Source organism: Gracilinanus agilis, chromosome 2, assembly GCF_016433145.1.
Source record: "Gracilinanus agilis isolate LMUSP501 chromosome 2, AgileGrace, whole genome shotgun sequence".
In the NCBI taxonomy this organism is placed as follows: Eukaryota; Metazoa; Chordata; class Mammalia; order Didelphimorphia; family Didelphidae; genus Gracilinanus; species Gracilinanus agilis.
This window is the reverse complement of record NC_058131.1, coordinates 347,187,528-347,203,686: the sequence shown is the minus strand read 5'-3', so window position 1 is coordinate 347,203,686 and position 16,159 is coordinate 347,187,528. Positions and strand designations below refer to the sequence as shown.

The following is a 16,159-nucleotide window of genomic DNA, read 5'->3' as shown; positions in this document are numbered from 1 at the left end:
TTCCTTTTTAGTATTTTTAATCTGAAGTGTAAAAACAAGTCAAAATAACCAAGTTGCTACAATAAAGTGTGAAACATTTAATCAAATAAATGTTAAGAACACAGAACCAAAATAAATTTGAAAAAAAAAAAAAGCATAAAGTCTCATTTTTCATCTCCTATTCAAATAACCTATATTTCTGGTATTGAAAATAGTCAACGTTCCAATAGGAGGAGGGGATCTGCTGTTGAAATAAGACTCCAAAATGGTTTGTTGACGTTTTATACTTAAGTCTTCAGAATGAAATACAATCACTTAACAGAGGCTTAAATTGAACAATATATACAACCATCATATTGCTTTTTAAGTTGAGGAGGCAACACCTAATGATCAGTCAAAGCAAGTTTGTACTTGTGAATTACCAGAAGATCCACAAAGTAGTCACCTCTTGATTGAAATACAAGTCTGTACAACCCCTTCCCTGAACAAAAATCCTGTGCTGTCAAATCTGCTAAAAATGTAGTGTTGAACAGGCTTTCAAAAACTCTTACTGGTCACATGAATAAAACTGTTGCCACTTGTATCTCTAAATCACACCACACTTTATTTCAGTGCTACCACTGACATGCAACACCAAAAAGGCACTATTTTGTGTGGAAAACAATTCTTTTCAAGGCTGCTGTTTAAGCACACTGATTTGCAAGGAATGTTGGGGACTTTTCAAATCAAGACACAAGTGCCATGTAAGAGACAAAAAAATTTGTTTCTCATGATCTCTCCAACCTCCCATTCTCCATTAAGGCTATTATACTATACAGTAAAGTAACACCTCTGCCAAGGTTTTTTAGATAAGTTGTGAAGGAAGGAAGGCAGAGGCCATAAAGATGCTTCTTGGGGCAGTGGTGACCAGAATGCTCCCAGGCATTTCAGTGGCTAGAACTCTTGTTAACTGAGCTCCATTTATTTTTTTGGTTTGTTTATTTTTTTGTTTGTTTTTATCTGAGTGCCTTAGCTCCCAAAAGAAAGGAAGGGAAGGCAAGGAGCCCTAGGGGATCCTGTTCCCCTCTGGTAGCTGTAGTTTGTCTGTTGAAGACACACTAATTGTTAGATTCCTGATCAAACAACTGCAAAAAATAAAAGCTTCTAAAATAGAATTCAAGCAAAAAAATAGAATTCAAGCAAAAAAATTATTTGTCAATCTATGGACCAGTTTATTGAGCAATTCTTCTAATGAATTACTGCTGACATTGATTGACATAATTTTGACTCTATATAATGCTCATTCTTTTTAAAAGGATCCCTCATCTAGTCCCTGTAGTTCTTTTATGGACCAAAATTTCACATAAGGTTGAGTCAGAAGGAACACAGCAGCACCATTAGTCCATCTCTGCTAGAACTTCAAAACAAATCAAGCGTCTTAAAACATTGATTATAAAGATTTTTCTGGTTGGTGAAGCCATATCAAAGAAATATGGGCAATTTTAAACTGAATAAGCTAATACTTGATGGTCAAACCAAAATTGCTCTAGGGGACTGGGACACTTATTTCTGTGGCAAAAGTCTTATTCCACACAATTATAATTGTGATAATGGGAATCTGTGTTCAAGGTTATAACATAAAACCCAGTTTAGATTTTTATAAAACAGTTCTGCTCATTACATAGGAGTCAATTAGGCAAATAAAGGAGCAACTTCTAAAACACACAACTGTCTATACATCAAGAACCTTTGAGAAGCAATAAAGGTACATACAATGAATCTGTATACACAGAGATTTTATTCAGTTGCAAAAGAAAATTAGGACTTTAGACAAAGCTTTGACCCTATAACAAAGCAAATCTGTCCAGCTTTGAACCAAAAAAAATCTAATAGCCAACTTCTATTTTACAATGGCTTGCAATAGCACCCATCAAGAGCTTTGCTGACTTAATCTTAATACATTTCTATTTTCTTCATCCCAAATGGTATAAAACCAATCTAGACTCCTTGATAAGCATTATATGGTCATTTGAGTTTTAACAAAAGGTTTCTCTAATGGTGAGCCAAAATTTATTTTTCTGTTCTCCCCATACAGCTCTACTGGAACATACAGCAACATTTATCCTTGCAGCAATTCTTCTGTAAACAGTCAACCAGTGCTCTCTCAGTCTTATTGAAACCAATCTATTTGCAATTTAAACAATCCACAGGTTCTAACCTGGAAATACTAGGAAAACAATCTTGATGCATTAATCACAGCACTATGAAGATCTATCCTACAAACAGTTTACATGAACAGCTACCCTAATACAAGTTTGACTTTTCTTGAGCCTATAGGTCTGTCATTTAAATCAACAACAGCTGCCATGGCTTCATCTCGAGACTCAAATGCAACCATTGCTTCACCTGTGGGCATGCCTTTTTCATTGTATTTTAAACACACTGAGCCCGGGATCACTTGGTAGCCATAAAAGAAATCTAAAATTTCATCAACGGAGACAGTGAAGGGCATATTTTGAACTTTAATAACTGTTGGGCCTGGCTTTCCAGAAGTTGTTCCAAATCCAGGGGGTCCCCCAATATGGAGTGCTCCAGGCCCAGGACCAAAGCTTGGTGGTCCACTCAAATGTCCAGCAGTACTACCAAGACCTGGAGGTCCACCTCCAAAACTTGGAGGACCACTCAGAGTACCAGGTCCATTTCCAAAATTCTGAGGAGCTGCTCCAAAAGCTGATGGTCCACTTAAATTATTTGGACCACTTCCAAAACCCTGAACATCAATACCTAAACCAGGCAAACCACTATTTCCAACAGAAGGTATTCCAGGCCGGGCATCTCCAAAGGCCCCTCCTAATCCTGGTGGTGGAAGTGGTGGGCCAAAGGCATTTGACCCACTGAAGTTACTGGGAAAATTAAAAGGAGGGCCATTGTTTGCTTCTTTTGAGCCCACAGTCAGGAAGGCATGCTCATCACCTCCAGCATTTGGCATTCCTGGCACTGTGGCATTACCTGGCAATGGAATTTTTAACCCTTTTTTCACTTGGGATGGGGGATTTTTTTCAATTTCCCTCATATCTTCTAGGGTAATTACATGCAATAAAGCTTCTCTCCCATTAAGTTTTTTACGATGTAAGCGTTCAGCCTTATGTGCATCATCTTCAGTTTTAAACTGAACCAATGCCTGCCCTAACCCTTGACCAGTGTTATCAACAAGAATATGTACAGCATTTTCATCCACTGGAATTTCCTCCAGGAATTGTAGAATATCCATCTTGGTAATGTTGAATGGAATATTTGATATATGTGCACATAATTTTGGCGAGCTATCTCCCTCAGTATTTAAAATGATCTCTCTCTGATCATAACTGAAGTTCTGTAGTCTCTTCCGAATCATGTCTATCTTTTCTAACATTCCCTTTTTAGTTATTGGGTGAACCTGAATAAAGCGATTCCCCATGTATTGCTTATGACGACACAAAGCTGCCTTGTAATCAGACTCACTCCTGAATTCTACAAAACCTTCACCTGTTGCTTTCCCATTGGGTCCATAAGCAATATAAATACTATCTTCCACAATATCTAGCTTTTTAAAGAAATCAATAACATGTTTGTTTTCTGCTTCAAAGGGTAGACCTTTCAAATACACACAAAAACCAGGCTCATGTGGAGATCTCGATCTTGACCTTTTCTGCCCACTAGGCGACTTTGACCTGACGAGTGTCTGAGGAGGGGGGTGTGTCTGTCCAGAAGGTCCCATGCTCTGCTTGAAAGTGATATGGCCTCCAGCAGCTACCCACTGTCTCTCTGTGGCAGGGCTGACTTCAACATAGCGTTGAATCATCAGCATTCTGTTTCTTTTCAGTGCTTCAAATGTATCTTGAGGGGAGAAAAACTTAACTAATCCATTCCCATTATTTCGGCCTACATGATCTTTCAACAAATGCACTGCATCTACACGAAGCCCATGGAAAAAGTCTTTGACATCAGTTTCCATTGCAGAAAAGGGCATCCCATGGACACTGACATACAGATCATCGGGGTTGATGGGAAGTGGCTTCAGACTACTTTGAGAGTTCATTTGAATAGGATTAACAGGATTCAAAGGACCCAGAAACATTGGGTTCAGGTTACTGTTCAGATTCAGTGCTGCTCCAGACCCATTCATCCCAGTAGGTATCGGTGCCACTGGTGGTGGATTCAAGGGAGGCATTCCTGACAGAGGTGGCATAGGGCTCATGGGTGGCACTGGAGGAACAGGAGGTATCGGGGGCACGGGAGGCACAGGAGGCAATGTAGGTACAGGAGGAGGAACAGGTATTGGAGGAATAGATGGCATTGGTGGCAAGGAGGGCATTGCTGGTATTGGAGGAATTGGGGGAGGTGGGACTGTGCTCATGGAAGATGCTGTGCTAGGTAGAGTTGAACTAAATGTTGGACTCCCAAAGGAAGCCCCGATATTTGGAGGGGCTGTTCCTATGTTGGCTGTGGAAAACGTAGGGATGTTTTTGTTGCTTTCATGCACAGATGTGGCTGCAGTAACCACACTGGGAGAAGGATTATTAAAATTGGGAACTGTGGTAGGTAAATTTACCCTACCACTCATGCCTGAACTAGGAGGTGGTCCTGATCGGCTAGCATTTGCTGGTGGCATATCTAAGTTGGCGGTTTCAAAACGCCTACGACTGAGTTCAATCATATTTTGCATTTCAGTTTTACTACTCAACAATAGTGTTACTTTTGACCCTTTAATAGTACCACCTGTGCGCATCATACCAAGCCTTGCATCTTCATCAGTGGCAAAAACGATGAAAGCCTCACCCAGTTCACCCCCTACAATATGCACGCCCCCATCAGGGATGGTCAATCCAGAGAAGAAGTGGCGAATGTCCATGGTCCCCGCCACAATTGGGAGACCTTGCAAACGGATGACCACAGCCATGCTGCGCTGAAATAACACACACCTGCAGATGAAAAAAGGCAACGGCTATGTCAGACTACTGTTTGTCATACCATTTATTTAGCTAGTAGAATCACCATCTACCATATTAGGCACTCAAGCATCTCCTCAAGCTAACACAATTAAGTGTTAATATAGATTCTATTTTTGTTTGGTTGGTTTTTTTACTTTCTAAAACAGGAAAACTATGTAATTAACAATTAAAACCACCACAATTCCAAAGTACATTGTAGAAACTTCCAAAGTACATTGTAGAAACACAGATTAAAAATTCAGTCCAAAGGCCCAAAAGTATCAAAACAAAAACAATAAGAGGCAGCATTTTTATCATACAGACTACCAGTTATTTAGTGGCGTTTAAGGAAATATATATAATGCATCTTGGGAATGACCCTTTAACAATCATGGGAGTATAACCTTTAAATAATGCACCACAGAAAATACAGCTTACTCTACTCCCTACAAACTTGGCAACTTCTTGGGACTATTAAGACATTTTGCATACCTGCAATTCCTGAAATCAAAATATAACAGAACCGAGGAACTATACAATACTGATTACAAATGGTTCTTAACAGTGTAAATTATTCAGTCAAATTTTAAGTGAGAACTAGTTATAAGTTAGTTCTCTGCTCAATCTGTTCAGAACTAAGTATTATTTTATTCAATGTTAAAATTAAAGAACCTCAAAGAGATGACAATAAGTGTACTCCCAACATTCATGATTTCTGCAGATATTCAACACCTAAAACATTTTCCAGGAGAACCCTTCTACAATGCTAGTCATTGTAACATAATTTTAGTTAAAACACGGGTCCAATCACACATCCCAACCCCCTCCGCAAAAAAAAAATTCTGAATTTTGTGGTTTCTTTAGGGGAGGGGGTGGATTTTTACTTTCGAGGGGTCTGGTTCTACTATGTCCTCTCACACCATATGACTAAATGGGAAGAGGAAAGCTTGAAGCTCTAAATAAGTTATTAATGTGATGGCATGATTATGGAAAACCTATATATATATATATATATATAGCTCAGAGGGTTTATTTTCACGGTAGCAGGGCTCTACTGTACTTTTTGTTTTGGAATTAAAAGTACAAGGCCAGAAAGGGAAGTTTTTCTCAATGAAATATCATAAAATTCCAAACTTTGGAAACACTGGTTTTATAACAGTAAATACAGAAGGTAGCAATACGTATGGATTTTTATGTCTGTAATAGGACAGTAATTTGTATTTAACTTTTACCAAGTCAACAGTACTTGTATTTCAAAGACTATAAACACCAAACTTTTGAAAGTCAGTCATTTTATGTAGGTCACTCTAACTATAAAAGGGCAACAAGTATAATATATATAATATGCCTCTTAAGATGGCTGAGTAATTCTTGGGTAAAAAACTTCTCTGAGTTCTTTTCCTTGAGAGGATAGATGCTTTCTTCTAAGATCTCTTGAGCATTAAATTCCAGGATTTTGTCAACAGTACTCTTTATAATCAAATTACCTGAATATTGACTAGCCGCAACAAGATACCATATACTGAGCTTCTTCATTATTATGATTACTACATATAAAAGGGAAATAGTATTGTTTTGATCTTTATAGATCATGCAATAAAAAAATATAAAATCTAAAAATATTTCAGGAATAATGAAAATGAGAAGGGTTTTCTATCTACTCCAAAATATTAGATTAAAAAGTCAAAAGATGGCTCTTATTTAAACTCTAATTTTAGATATGAAGTCAATATATTTTGACTTGAATAAGTTACTTAATATTAGCTGGAATTTTTTTAAAAAGTGAATTAAATGAGCTTAACTAAAGATGAATGGCCAAATCCTTATGTTACTGTACTTATTAAGACAATTAAATAATCAATACAGGGTATAATATGAATAACAACCCAAATATAAAAAAACAACTGAGTAAAATAAGTTAGCTTGCACTGGATATAGGTACATAAGAAAGAGTAGTCCAATGTGGCCCCAAAACACGACACACAAACCAAACAGGGCTTAGTGCCATACAAAGTACGTACTGTACAAGCCTTTTTCCTACTTCTAAAGGTGGGAACTTAATGAAAGTTTGTACAAAGCAAAAATATGCTAATGAACACATGCCACAGGAGATTCCTCTGAAGAACCTTTGTGCTGAAACAGGTTGTTGCTGAAGGACTGGGACTAGAACCAGAATAATTCTGGAAGTCTAGAGAACACAAAATTTCCCCACTAAGCCTTCAACACCAGAAAAATCATCTTTTAGGTTTAGGAGGGGGAAGGGAAAGTCAGAGTTATGCTGCTTAGTATGAACGTGGACAAACCCTTTAACCTCCTCCAAATTGTAGTTTCCTCATCTACAAAAAGGATTTGGGCTTAAAAATAAATGACGCAATAGCTCTAGAGCAGGGATTATTAATTTCTTTGTGTCCATCTGATGAAGTCAAAGGATTCCATCTCAGAAAAACACTTTTTTGGATGCATAAAATAAATCAGATTACAAAGGAAATAAATTATATTGCAATATAGTCATCAAAACATTGAAAAAACAGGTTCTTGAACCCGGTTAAGGGCTCCTCATCTAAAGAATCTGCAGAAATTATACCAGTATCAAGCAACTACATTTCAGTGTATCTAGAATACTACTGGGGAGAAAAAAAAAACCTATTTATTCTACAACATTTAGGAATGTAGTTCTTAGGCACATAGGACCGAAGCAGTGAAAAAACTGATCCCAAAGGAATCTACACCAGCAGTACAAAGCACCTAGACATCCCTCCCCCGTCCCAAAAGAGAAAAGAAGCTTAAAGCACACCAATTTGTACACATCTTAAGATTATTTAAACTACCTTGTTTTAATTTAAAGATAAACAAACCTTCAATTCAAAAATCTCTTACCTGAAAAAACAACAGATGTATTTTCTTAACAAGTAGCAGAGGCCAAGTCAATCCTGTGGGCAACCAATTAAAACCAACTTTTAGACTGCAATAAAGAATAAATGGAGGCAAAAATCAATGTAGGAAACACACAAAATAGTATTTGCAGTTCACAATGAACTGTCTATTAAGAAGGCTCAAGTTTGAAACCACCACTGGGCACTTCAACTAGAAAGCATCCAAAAAGATGAACTGTGCCAAAACCCACACACGCTTACTACTTAATAGTGCTTTCAAGTTTTGGTGTCTGTATTCAGTAAGAATAAATTATATTTTTATATAGATTTGCCCTAAAAAAAAAGTGAATGAAAAAACCAAAACATTCATTTTGCTTAGTTTCACACTTAATATTTGCTTTTCTGATTGAAGGATTTGGGAATGAAGGAATGTAAGGAAGGATGTTATTCCTTTTGTCCACAAAGAAACAAAGAGTCCGGTAAATCCTGATCAGAGTCCAACTTCTTAAACCAAACCAGCCTCTCCACATTTACCATTAAAATTTAGATAAAATGTGATATTAAAACTCAGAATAGTATAACTTTGGTAGGCAAATTATGTCAACTTCATGGAATTTTAGGAAATTGGTATAACCACTTCCAACAATTGCCTTCACATATTCCAAGACCTCAGCCAACATCGTAAGTATAGTTAATAAAAGGTTCCAGTTCTGAAAAAAAATTGTACTGAGATTCAAAGTCCTAAGAAAACTGATTTTCCTAAAACATCTAGATCTGTTACCAAAGTATCTACAAGAAACTTAAGACTCCCCAAGACAATCATGTCAGACATCTTTCATTTACATTTTCTTAAAATCAAGTGTTATGAGTAGTCTTTCTACATGATACTGCACAATACTCAGCAACCTTTAGATCCAAGTGATTAAGACAGATGGCTATAGTCAACAGTCTTCTGGAAAGAATGATAAATTCGCGCCTTACTAGAAACATTCTCATTTTTAACCTAAAACTATTCAAGTCCAAAACTCAATAAAACTAACAATTGCTACTACAGATGTACAATAGAAGACATTTTAAATATTTCAAAAGCAAATTACAACCCTAATCAAGAGTAAATATTCTATCAATGTCAATCCAAACAATCCCAAGCATAAACTAAAAAAAAACACAACAAAAAAAAAAACACAACTCACTTCTTATATAAATAAATTATCAATTAATGGAAGCATTATGAAATACTACAACAAAATTACTTAACTCAGCAAATATCACAAAATGATATTGAGGAAGATACATGAGCATGTTATTTAAAATCATTTATATGAACTTGTATTAACCCTATACTGTACTGTTTTTGTTTTTTTTTTAATAACCCTTACCTTCCATCTTAGAACCAATACTGGGTATTGATTCCAAGGCAGAAGAGTGGTAAGGGCTAGGCAATGGAGGTTAAGTGACTTGCTCAGGGTCACACAGCTAGGATGTGTCTAGGAAGAGACTAGATTTGAACACCCAGGACTTCCCCTCTTTGGGCCTGGTTCTCAATCCACTGAGTCATCCAGCTGCCCTGGTTAACTGATTTTTTTTTTGACAGACATGACATAGAAAATTAAACTCTTAAAAAACTTAGTAGGTTTTAAAAGCCACATTTAAAAATCTCTCCCAGCAGAGTAAAGGAAGAAGTTGAAAAAATACCTCTTTAAATGAAGGCAATGCTTAAGGAGACCGAGTTTACATTATATTAGTATTTTTTTCTGAGTTTCTAATTTGGATCCACTGTCAACACAGAAAAAAGTGATTTGTTAGTAACTGTGATTAAATGTCATATCACTAAAAATTATTTTTTAAATATGAAATGCTGCATCTATAATGTTGTCTTTTTTCTTGTAGTCAAAAGTATGTCTTTCCTAGTATATAAAACTGGTCAAAATGACACAGATACTAGGCAGACTACTGGAGTTTCAACATCATCTTATTCATTCCAATCATATGGTAAATTTTCATGTTTCTAAATCCAATAATGTTTTTACTGACATTCTTGTAAAAAAAAATTCTGTTAACTGGAGGAAAAAATAATATATAAATCAGAGAGCTAGTTCTTGGCTCAAAGATGGTGGGAAAGATGGTTTACCATATAAAATATTAAATACTAGCTAAAAACAAACCAAATGTGCTGTGAATGTGACAAGAGTAACAACTGATAAGTTCAAGGATAAATCAATTTGGTGCAAAGATTTTTGAGAGAGCAAATATTTGTTTCCAGGTCTTCAAGAAGTCTCTAATACAAAGTCCTCCACCCCTAGAAACTAAGCCAACTTCAGCCAAGAAATTTTGGACTGTTCCTCCAGACGACTCCATCTTCCCCAAAGGACTAAATCAAGTTTACCCTAAGAATCAAATATTTTCCCCTTCCTCTATCATAAATCCCTTCCCACCAAGATCAGTGATAACTAAAATTGGTGACTATAGATCAGGAGATCTGAGTTTGGGTCTCAACACTTGCTAGCTAACAATGTAGGCTATGACTTTGGACAAGTCACTTAACCTCTCTGGGCCTCAGTTTGTTTATGGGGTTAGGCTCCAAGGAATACCTTTCAGAGATAGAATTCAAAAACTCTAAAGGGATAAAACTTTTCAATGAAAAGCTTAATTAAAATACAAATCCAGGGGACAACTAGGTAGTTCAGTGGATTGACCCAAGACAGGTCCTGGGTTTAAATCTGACTTCTGACACTTCCTAGCTGTGTGATCCTGGGCAAGTCATTTAACCCCCATTGCCTAGCTCATACCACTCTTCTGTCTTGGAACCAACACACAGTAATGATTTTAAGACAGATGGTAAGGGTTTTTAAAAAAATACAATGCAACTGAAGTAAAATTTTTCACTTTGAAATCATACTAATCAATCACCAAGCAAAAGTGATGACATTAGACCCTTATGCTATTGGTGTAGAAAGTAGGGCATAGGAGGGACAATGGCATACACAAACCAGATTACAAACTGCAGAGACCACAACTTTGTCTAGGTTGGTCCTAGTGATCTGCTAGAGCAGCCAGACAAAAAGCTGTTGAATTTGCACATATTCCAGGCATTTCTGCTTCAGCCCTTAACTGGGATCTAAGTACCAAAGGCTCATCAGTTGGCTACAGAAACTACTGAAGTTATACAGGGCTGTATAAAATGTAAAGAATTCCCACACCAATGAAATCGAAGATCTTTCAAAGAATGAAGTATCTTTGGTACCCGGACTTCCTAAATTGTTTTTCTTTTGCTTTGAAACATGTAGTTTAAAGGAGTTGATTTGTTCTAGGAGCTATCATCATATTCTCAAAGGATAAGGAAAGTCAACTCATCCCCATTGGTGTCCTAAATCCCAATTCCCAAATATATTCAGGTTTCCGGAAATGAGAAATTCATACTATTCAAGTTGTAATGTATTATTTCATTGTTTAGAACTTTATAGAACTTGGTAAGGAAACAATTTCTAAATACAAATTATTTTTAAAATTAGAGGAAAAACAAAAATCTGATGAGTTTCAAACAATACTAAAACAAAAATTTAGTTAAATATATTTATGACTTGCTAATTCATCCAAAAAAACAACTTCCAATAATGTAGGTTATAACTTGTTCTGCCCAATTTCACTTTTGTTTCAAGTGTAAACTGAGAAAATTCAATATCTACTTCAATTTTAAGACACTGTTTTCATAAACTGTTTACTGTTTTTTAAAAAATGAAATGTACATTCTTGTAGACTTTTAAAAGCACAAAAAAAGACTACTCTTCACAATCATAAGCAGAGGATTAATTATTGAGGTGTGTAGTTTGCAGGTCCATTACTTAATCTAATAAATTCCATGCTTTCTCTAATACAAAGAGGCACAACAAAGTAAATTTAGATTAATTTCAGCACAATTCCCATCCAACAAAAACCAGAAGGCATCAAAGCTAAACAAAAAAACTTCATTAGATAGACCTCAAAGAAACAAATAGTAAAACAAACTACAAATCATCACACCAAAAAAAGAAAAGTGAGCCATAGAGAGAGACGATTGAGCGGAAGTGCTATAATCAGCAAATATAAGTGAACTTTTGACAATTATAAGTAGATTCCAAAACAATTATAATTTAGTTATTTGCTCTTATTTTGTCCCCCTTAATGGGTCACATTTTATGCTGAGATTTCAGTGGTTTTCAACACTACAAGAAACTTTTCACTCTCATAAAATGCTGAATTTTTCCATTAGCAACAGGTCAGTTGTCAAAGGCAGCATTTCTAACTGTTTATACCATCTACAAAAAGCACCACATACTAGCTTGTTTTCAAAATATTCAGTCTTAAAAATTAAGTTTTTGAGACTAAAAAATTAGTAAAAAAATTCCAGCTCATTTACATTTTTAAGAAACCCTTTAATTCTATGGCATATTCATTCACTGTGACTAATGGTTTTTAACTTGATAAACACATGTTGTGCATTGATTATTTGTACTAAATTCAAAACATACCAAAATATTTATCCATAAAATGTACATAAAGATTTTATAAAAACCACAGAAAACTGAAAGGATTCAATCTTCTCCTGTAAAATAATCTATTTTACATTCTTTAATTTGCTTCTATTTTCACAAACACTGATACTTACCTTCTCCCTACATAAAAAACCTTTTAAGAATTCAACTGAATTGGATCATGAATTATATCCCCTCAGAAGGCCACACAGACTAGCAATCTTAAACGCTTATTCAGATGCCAGTCACTCGAAAAACTCTTGCCTGTCCCACTGACTCCCAAATTGTCTACAAAGGGAAATAAAAACATCAAGTTTCATATTCTAAAGAATGGGATAAAATAGCCTAGTTTCCCTAGAAGAGCATTAGAGCTCTGGAAAAAATTCTGCAGCTTTATATTTACCCCCCATTAAAAAAAAAACAACTGTGTTGTAAGGCAAAAACTAAACATCACACAACAAAAAAATCCAAATTTAATGTTGCATTTTAAAAACATTAACATTAAAGCACTCTTTGAAATTAATCTCCACCACATTCTCACCATATAAACACAAAAGTATTTCATTTTCTGAAAATTTTAAGTTACAAATAATCATAATCTAGATATGTAAACCACCTACAGTAACACAATTCTATGTAATCACTATTTAGCGTTCCCAGCAAGTACAACAAATATTTGCCAGAAAAAACACACCACCACCACCTAGTCATGGTTGCTTTCTGAGTCCACAATTCCCCATTCTTCCAGTGCTACCGTAAAATAAAGAGGGACAATCACAAACCAGGCCGTACTACTTTTCCATAGAACTAAAGATTTATTTAACTCGTCTTGTTTTAAAAAAAAAAAAGAAAGAAAAGACTAAAAGCAGTTTGAAACCTATTTAGCACCTAAACTATCCCATTAGTTCAGACACAATTTCTTCATAAATTTTTTACAAAGTTAACTTTTCAAACCAAGACAGAATTCTGAAACCAAAGCAAAGGCAGAAAATTCCATGGGAAATGCTCCATCGATAACTTCCGATCAGGTATCAAAATGCTATCAGACCCCACACCTTCCTCAGAAGTTTATATACTGGGCACAAGAAATAGAACTCTGAACTATTCCTGCAAGCACAGGCCAAATCCAAAACCAATAGCCTGCAACCACGCACAGAGGAGATTCCTGGTACTATCCCTTTCCCCTCCTCCTCGCAAACCCCCAAATGATGTTTGGTGTTACATATTCCAGCAGAAGCCTTTAACTGCACCCCAATTCCCTCCCCCCGTGATAATTCAGTATCACCAACTCAAAGCAAACACCAGACCTACCATCTAGTACTCGGTGCACAGGTGTTCGTAACTCCCCCCCCCAACACACACACATACTCTAAACACCATTTTCCTCCCACTAACCAAGTCCTAACAGCTTTCCCGGGCACCAAAGTCAATGTAAGCTGCCAGATACAAAAAGACACTAGCCTCTCCCAGGTCTAACTACATAAGTGGACCCTCCCTGACTCCAGGGCATCTCCCACTCATTCCCCGTACAACCAGGCCGGCTGCACATCCCTTCGGAGCGGCTGCCCAGGGACCTTTTCGTGGCTGCCCCCCCAACCCCTGCCCCGGTGCATTAAGGCGCCTGAAGAAGTCCTCCCTCCAAAGTCCCGCTGCGGCTCCGGCCACAGGGGGCGTCCTCCTACAAGCCCGCCCCCGCCCCCCCCCGGAGGGGGGGTCCTCGTGGCCGCCCCGCCACGGCTCCCGCCGCCGGGCGCGGCCTCGCCAAGCCTGCCTCCTTCCCTCCCGGATCCGGCCCAAGGGGGCGGCCTTCCTCCCCGCTCCCTCCACCGAGGCTCTGGCCGCGGCGGGCGTCGTCCCTGCGGGCCCCTCTCCTCAGCTCCACGGCAGTATCCTGGCCCGGGCCCCAGCTCCAACATAGGGGCACAGGCGGGGGCGGGCGCAGGCCGACAGTCGGGCCCTTTGTGTAGGGGACTGAGGCGGGCTCCGCGGCCTCCGAAGGCCCCGCCCCGAGCCCCACCGAGCCCCGGTCGCGGCGGGGCGGCCCGAGCCCCGCACAGCCCCGCCCGCCCGCGCCGGGGCTGCGGGAGTCTTACCGGGGAGAGCTGCGCGGTGCCCGAGCCCAGACCCGAGCTACCCCCCGCGCCAGTGTCTCCGCCCAGCGGCCGACAGCCCCAGCCCGAGCGGGGTCCCCGGATCCCGCCGCCGCAGCCGCCGCCACTGCCGCTACCGCCGCCGCCGCCGCAGCTTGTACCGACGCTACCGCTACCGCTGCTGCACAAAATGGCCGCCGCCGCCGCGCTGCGCTGGTCCGCGCTCTAGTTGGGGGGCGGGGCGCCGTTCTGTGGGCGGGGCCTCAGACGACTTGAGCAGGCGCATTGGAGGCCTAGCTGGGATGCTCTCCATCGTCCAGCAGCCAACAGAGAAAGTGGAAGAGAGTGGATCTAGACTATCCTATAGTGGGCAAAGCACAGTTCAGAAGTGATTAAATCATTCATTCATTCTTTGATAAACATTTATTAAGCACCTCCTATGTGCTAAGCACTGAACGAAGAGCTGGAACATTACCATAGGCAATATTCAGGCACTGGAGGGAAAACACAAGACCATTAAATGATCACTAACTTTCTTCACAAGAACTTATCCATTTACCGTCATTTGTTAGGCAATAGGATGTCAACTGAACATTTTGGATAAAGGGATTATAGGCTCAAAATGGTGCATTATTTGAAGGACTACTTGAGCATCACTGTGAAAGTTTGGAAAGGGCACAGCCCAGAGGCAAAAAGTTAGAAGATTTATTATAACAGTAGATATAAGTGCCTGGACTAGAATGGCTGTAGGACATGTAGACAGTAGGCAAGCGATTCAAGGGAGAGTTTGGAGGGGCAAGCAACAGGACTTACTTAGCCAAGGGCACATACCATGTTGATGTTAGTGTTCTCAGTCCAGGGTGGATGGCAGGTTGAAGAAGGACTAGCACCTCTAGTATGGGGGCTAGCTAAGCCCTTTTCAGAGTTGCTCATCCATCCCTTACCTGGGACACCAAGAAGCTATATGAAGCATTTGCACTCTTGGCAGTAGGGGAATGTCCACCCCACGCAAGACTTCTCCCAGGGAAATGGGTGGATGAGAACAGTTTGTTCCAATGGCCCTAAACATGGCTGAAGCAGATGCTGTGAAGTACTTAGAGCTTGTTCAGGCACTGAAAATGCCAGGGTCATCACTGCCTGTCTTCTGGACCCTGGGCAGCCTTTTTGTCTTGCCACTCTTCAATGGCTCTGGGAGAGAGAGGGAGGCTTGACGACTTTGTGTCATTCCGCCTCTCTGATGCCTCAGTGAACTCCAATTCACTTGAAAGTCAAGACATCAACCTGTGTTATCATTAGTTACGAAGAGCCCGCTCTTTGCTTGGTTGGGTCTCTGGAGGTAGGATGGTGTGGTGAAGAATGAAATGAAAATGAGCCAGAGTACAAGTCAAAATTGCAGAGGCTGTTCCTTCTCTATCTTGCCATCTGCTGATTTTAATTTTTATACCCTCTTTTCTTTATGATCTCATACAGGTTTTTTTTCTTCCCATACATTCAAAATCACATATTAACTTTTGAAACATCACAAGATTGGCATTTACCAAATATCTTACTGTGGTTAAACAAAGAAGCAAGCTTGTCAAAAATTATTCATTACAGGGTGGCTTAGTTTGAACTTATTCTTTTCAGCCATGCGTAAGGTACATCAGTTCCTAGCTAAGCATAATATTTAATTATATTTTAACTAATTATATTATGTATATAGTTACATTATACTATTCATTCCCATCATCAATCAAGGAGATAGTTATGGTAGTTGA

General features: G+C 38.8%; 1 protein-coding gene across 4 annotated transcripts in view; it reads right to left on the bottom strand.

Annotated features, from left to right (window-relative positions):
• Nucleotides 1–14,524, bottom strand: part of CPNE1 (copine 1) — a 36,418-nt gene extending 21,894 nt beyond the window's left edge. The window contains exons 1-3 of one of the 4 annotated variants that reach the window (XM_044664358.1): nt 14,406–14,524; nt 7,806–7,890; nt 2,270–4,919 (exon numbers count right to left, since the gene is read on the bottom strand). In XM_044664358.1, the coding sequence (XP_044520293.1) occupies nt 2,270–4,897 (2,628 nt within the window). In that variant the 5' untranslated portion in view covers nt 4,898–4,919; nt 7,806–7,890; nt 14,406–14,524. Of the gene's footprint in view, nt 1–2,269; nt 4,920–7,805; nt 7,891–14,405 lie in introns of those variants that run through there. The other 3 variants (XM_044664360.1, XM_044664359.1, XM_044664361.1) reach the window with 3 other exon arrangements.
• Nucleotides 14,525–16,159: the final 1,635 nt, after the last annotated feature.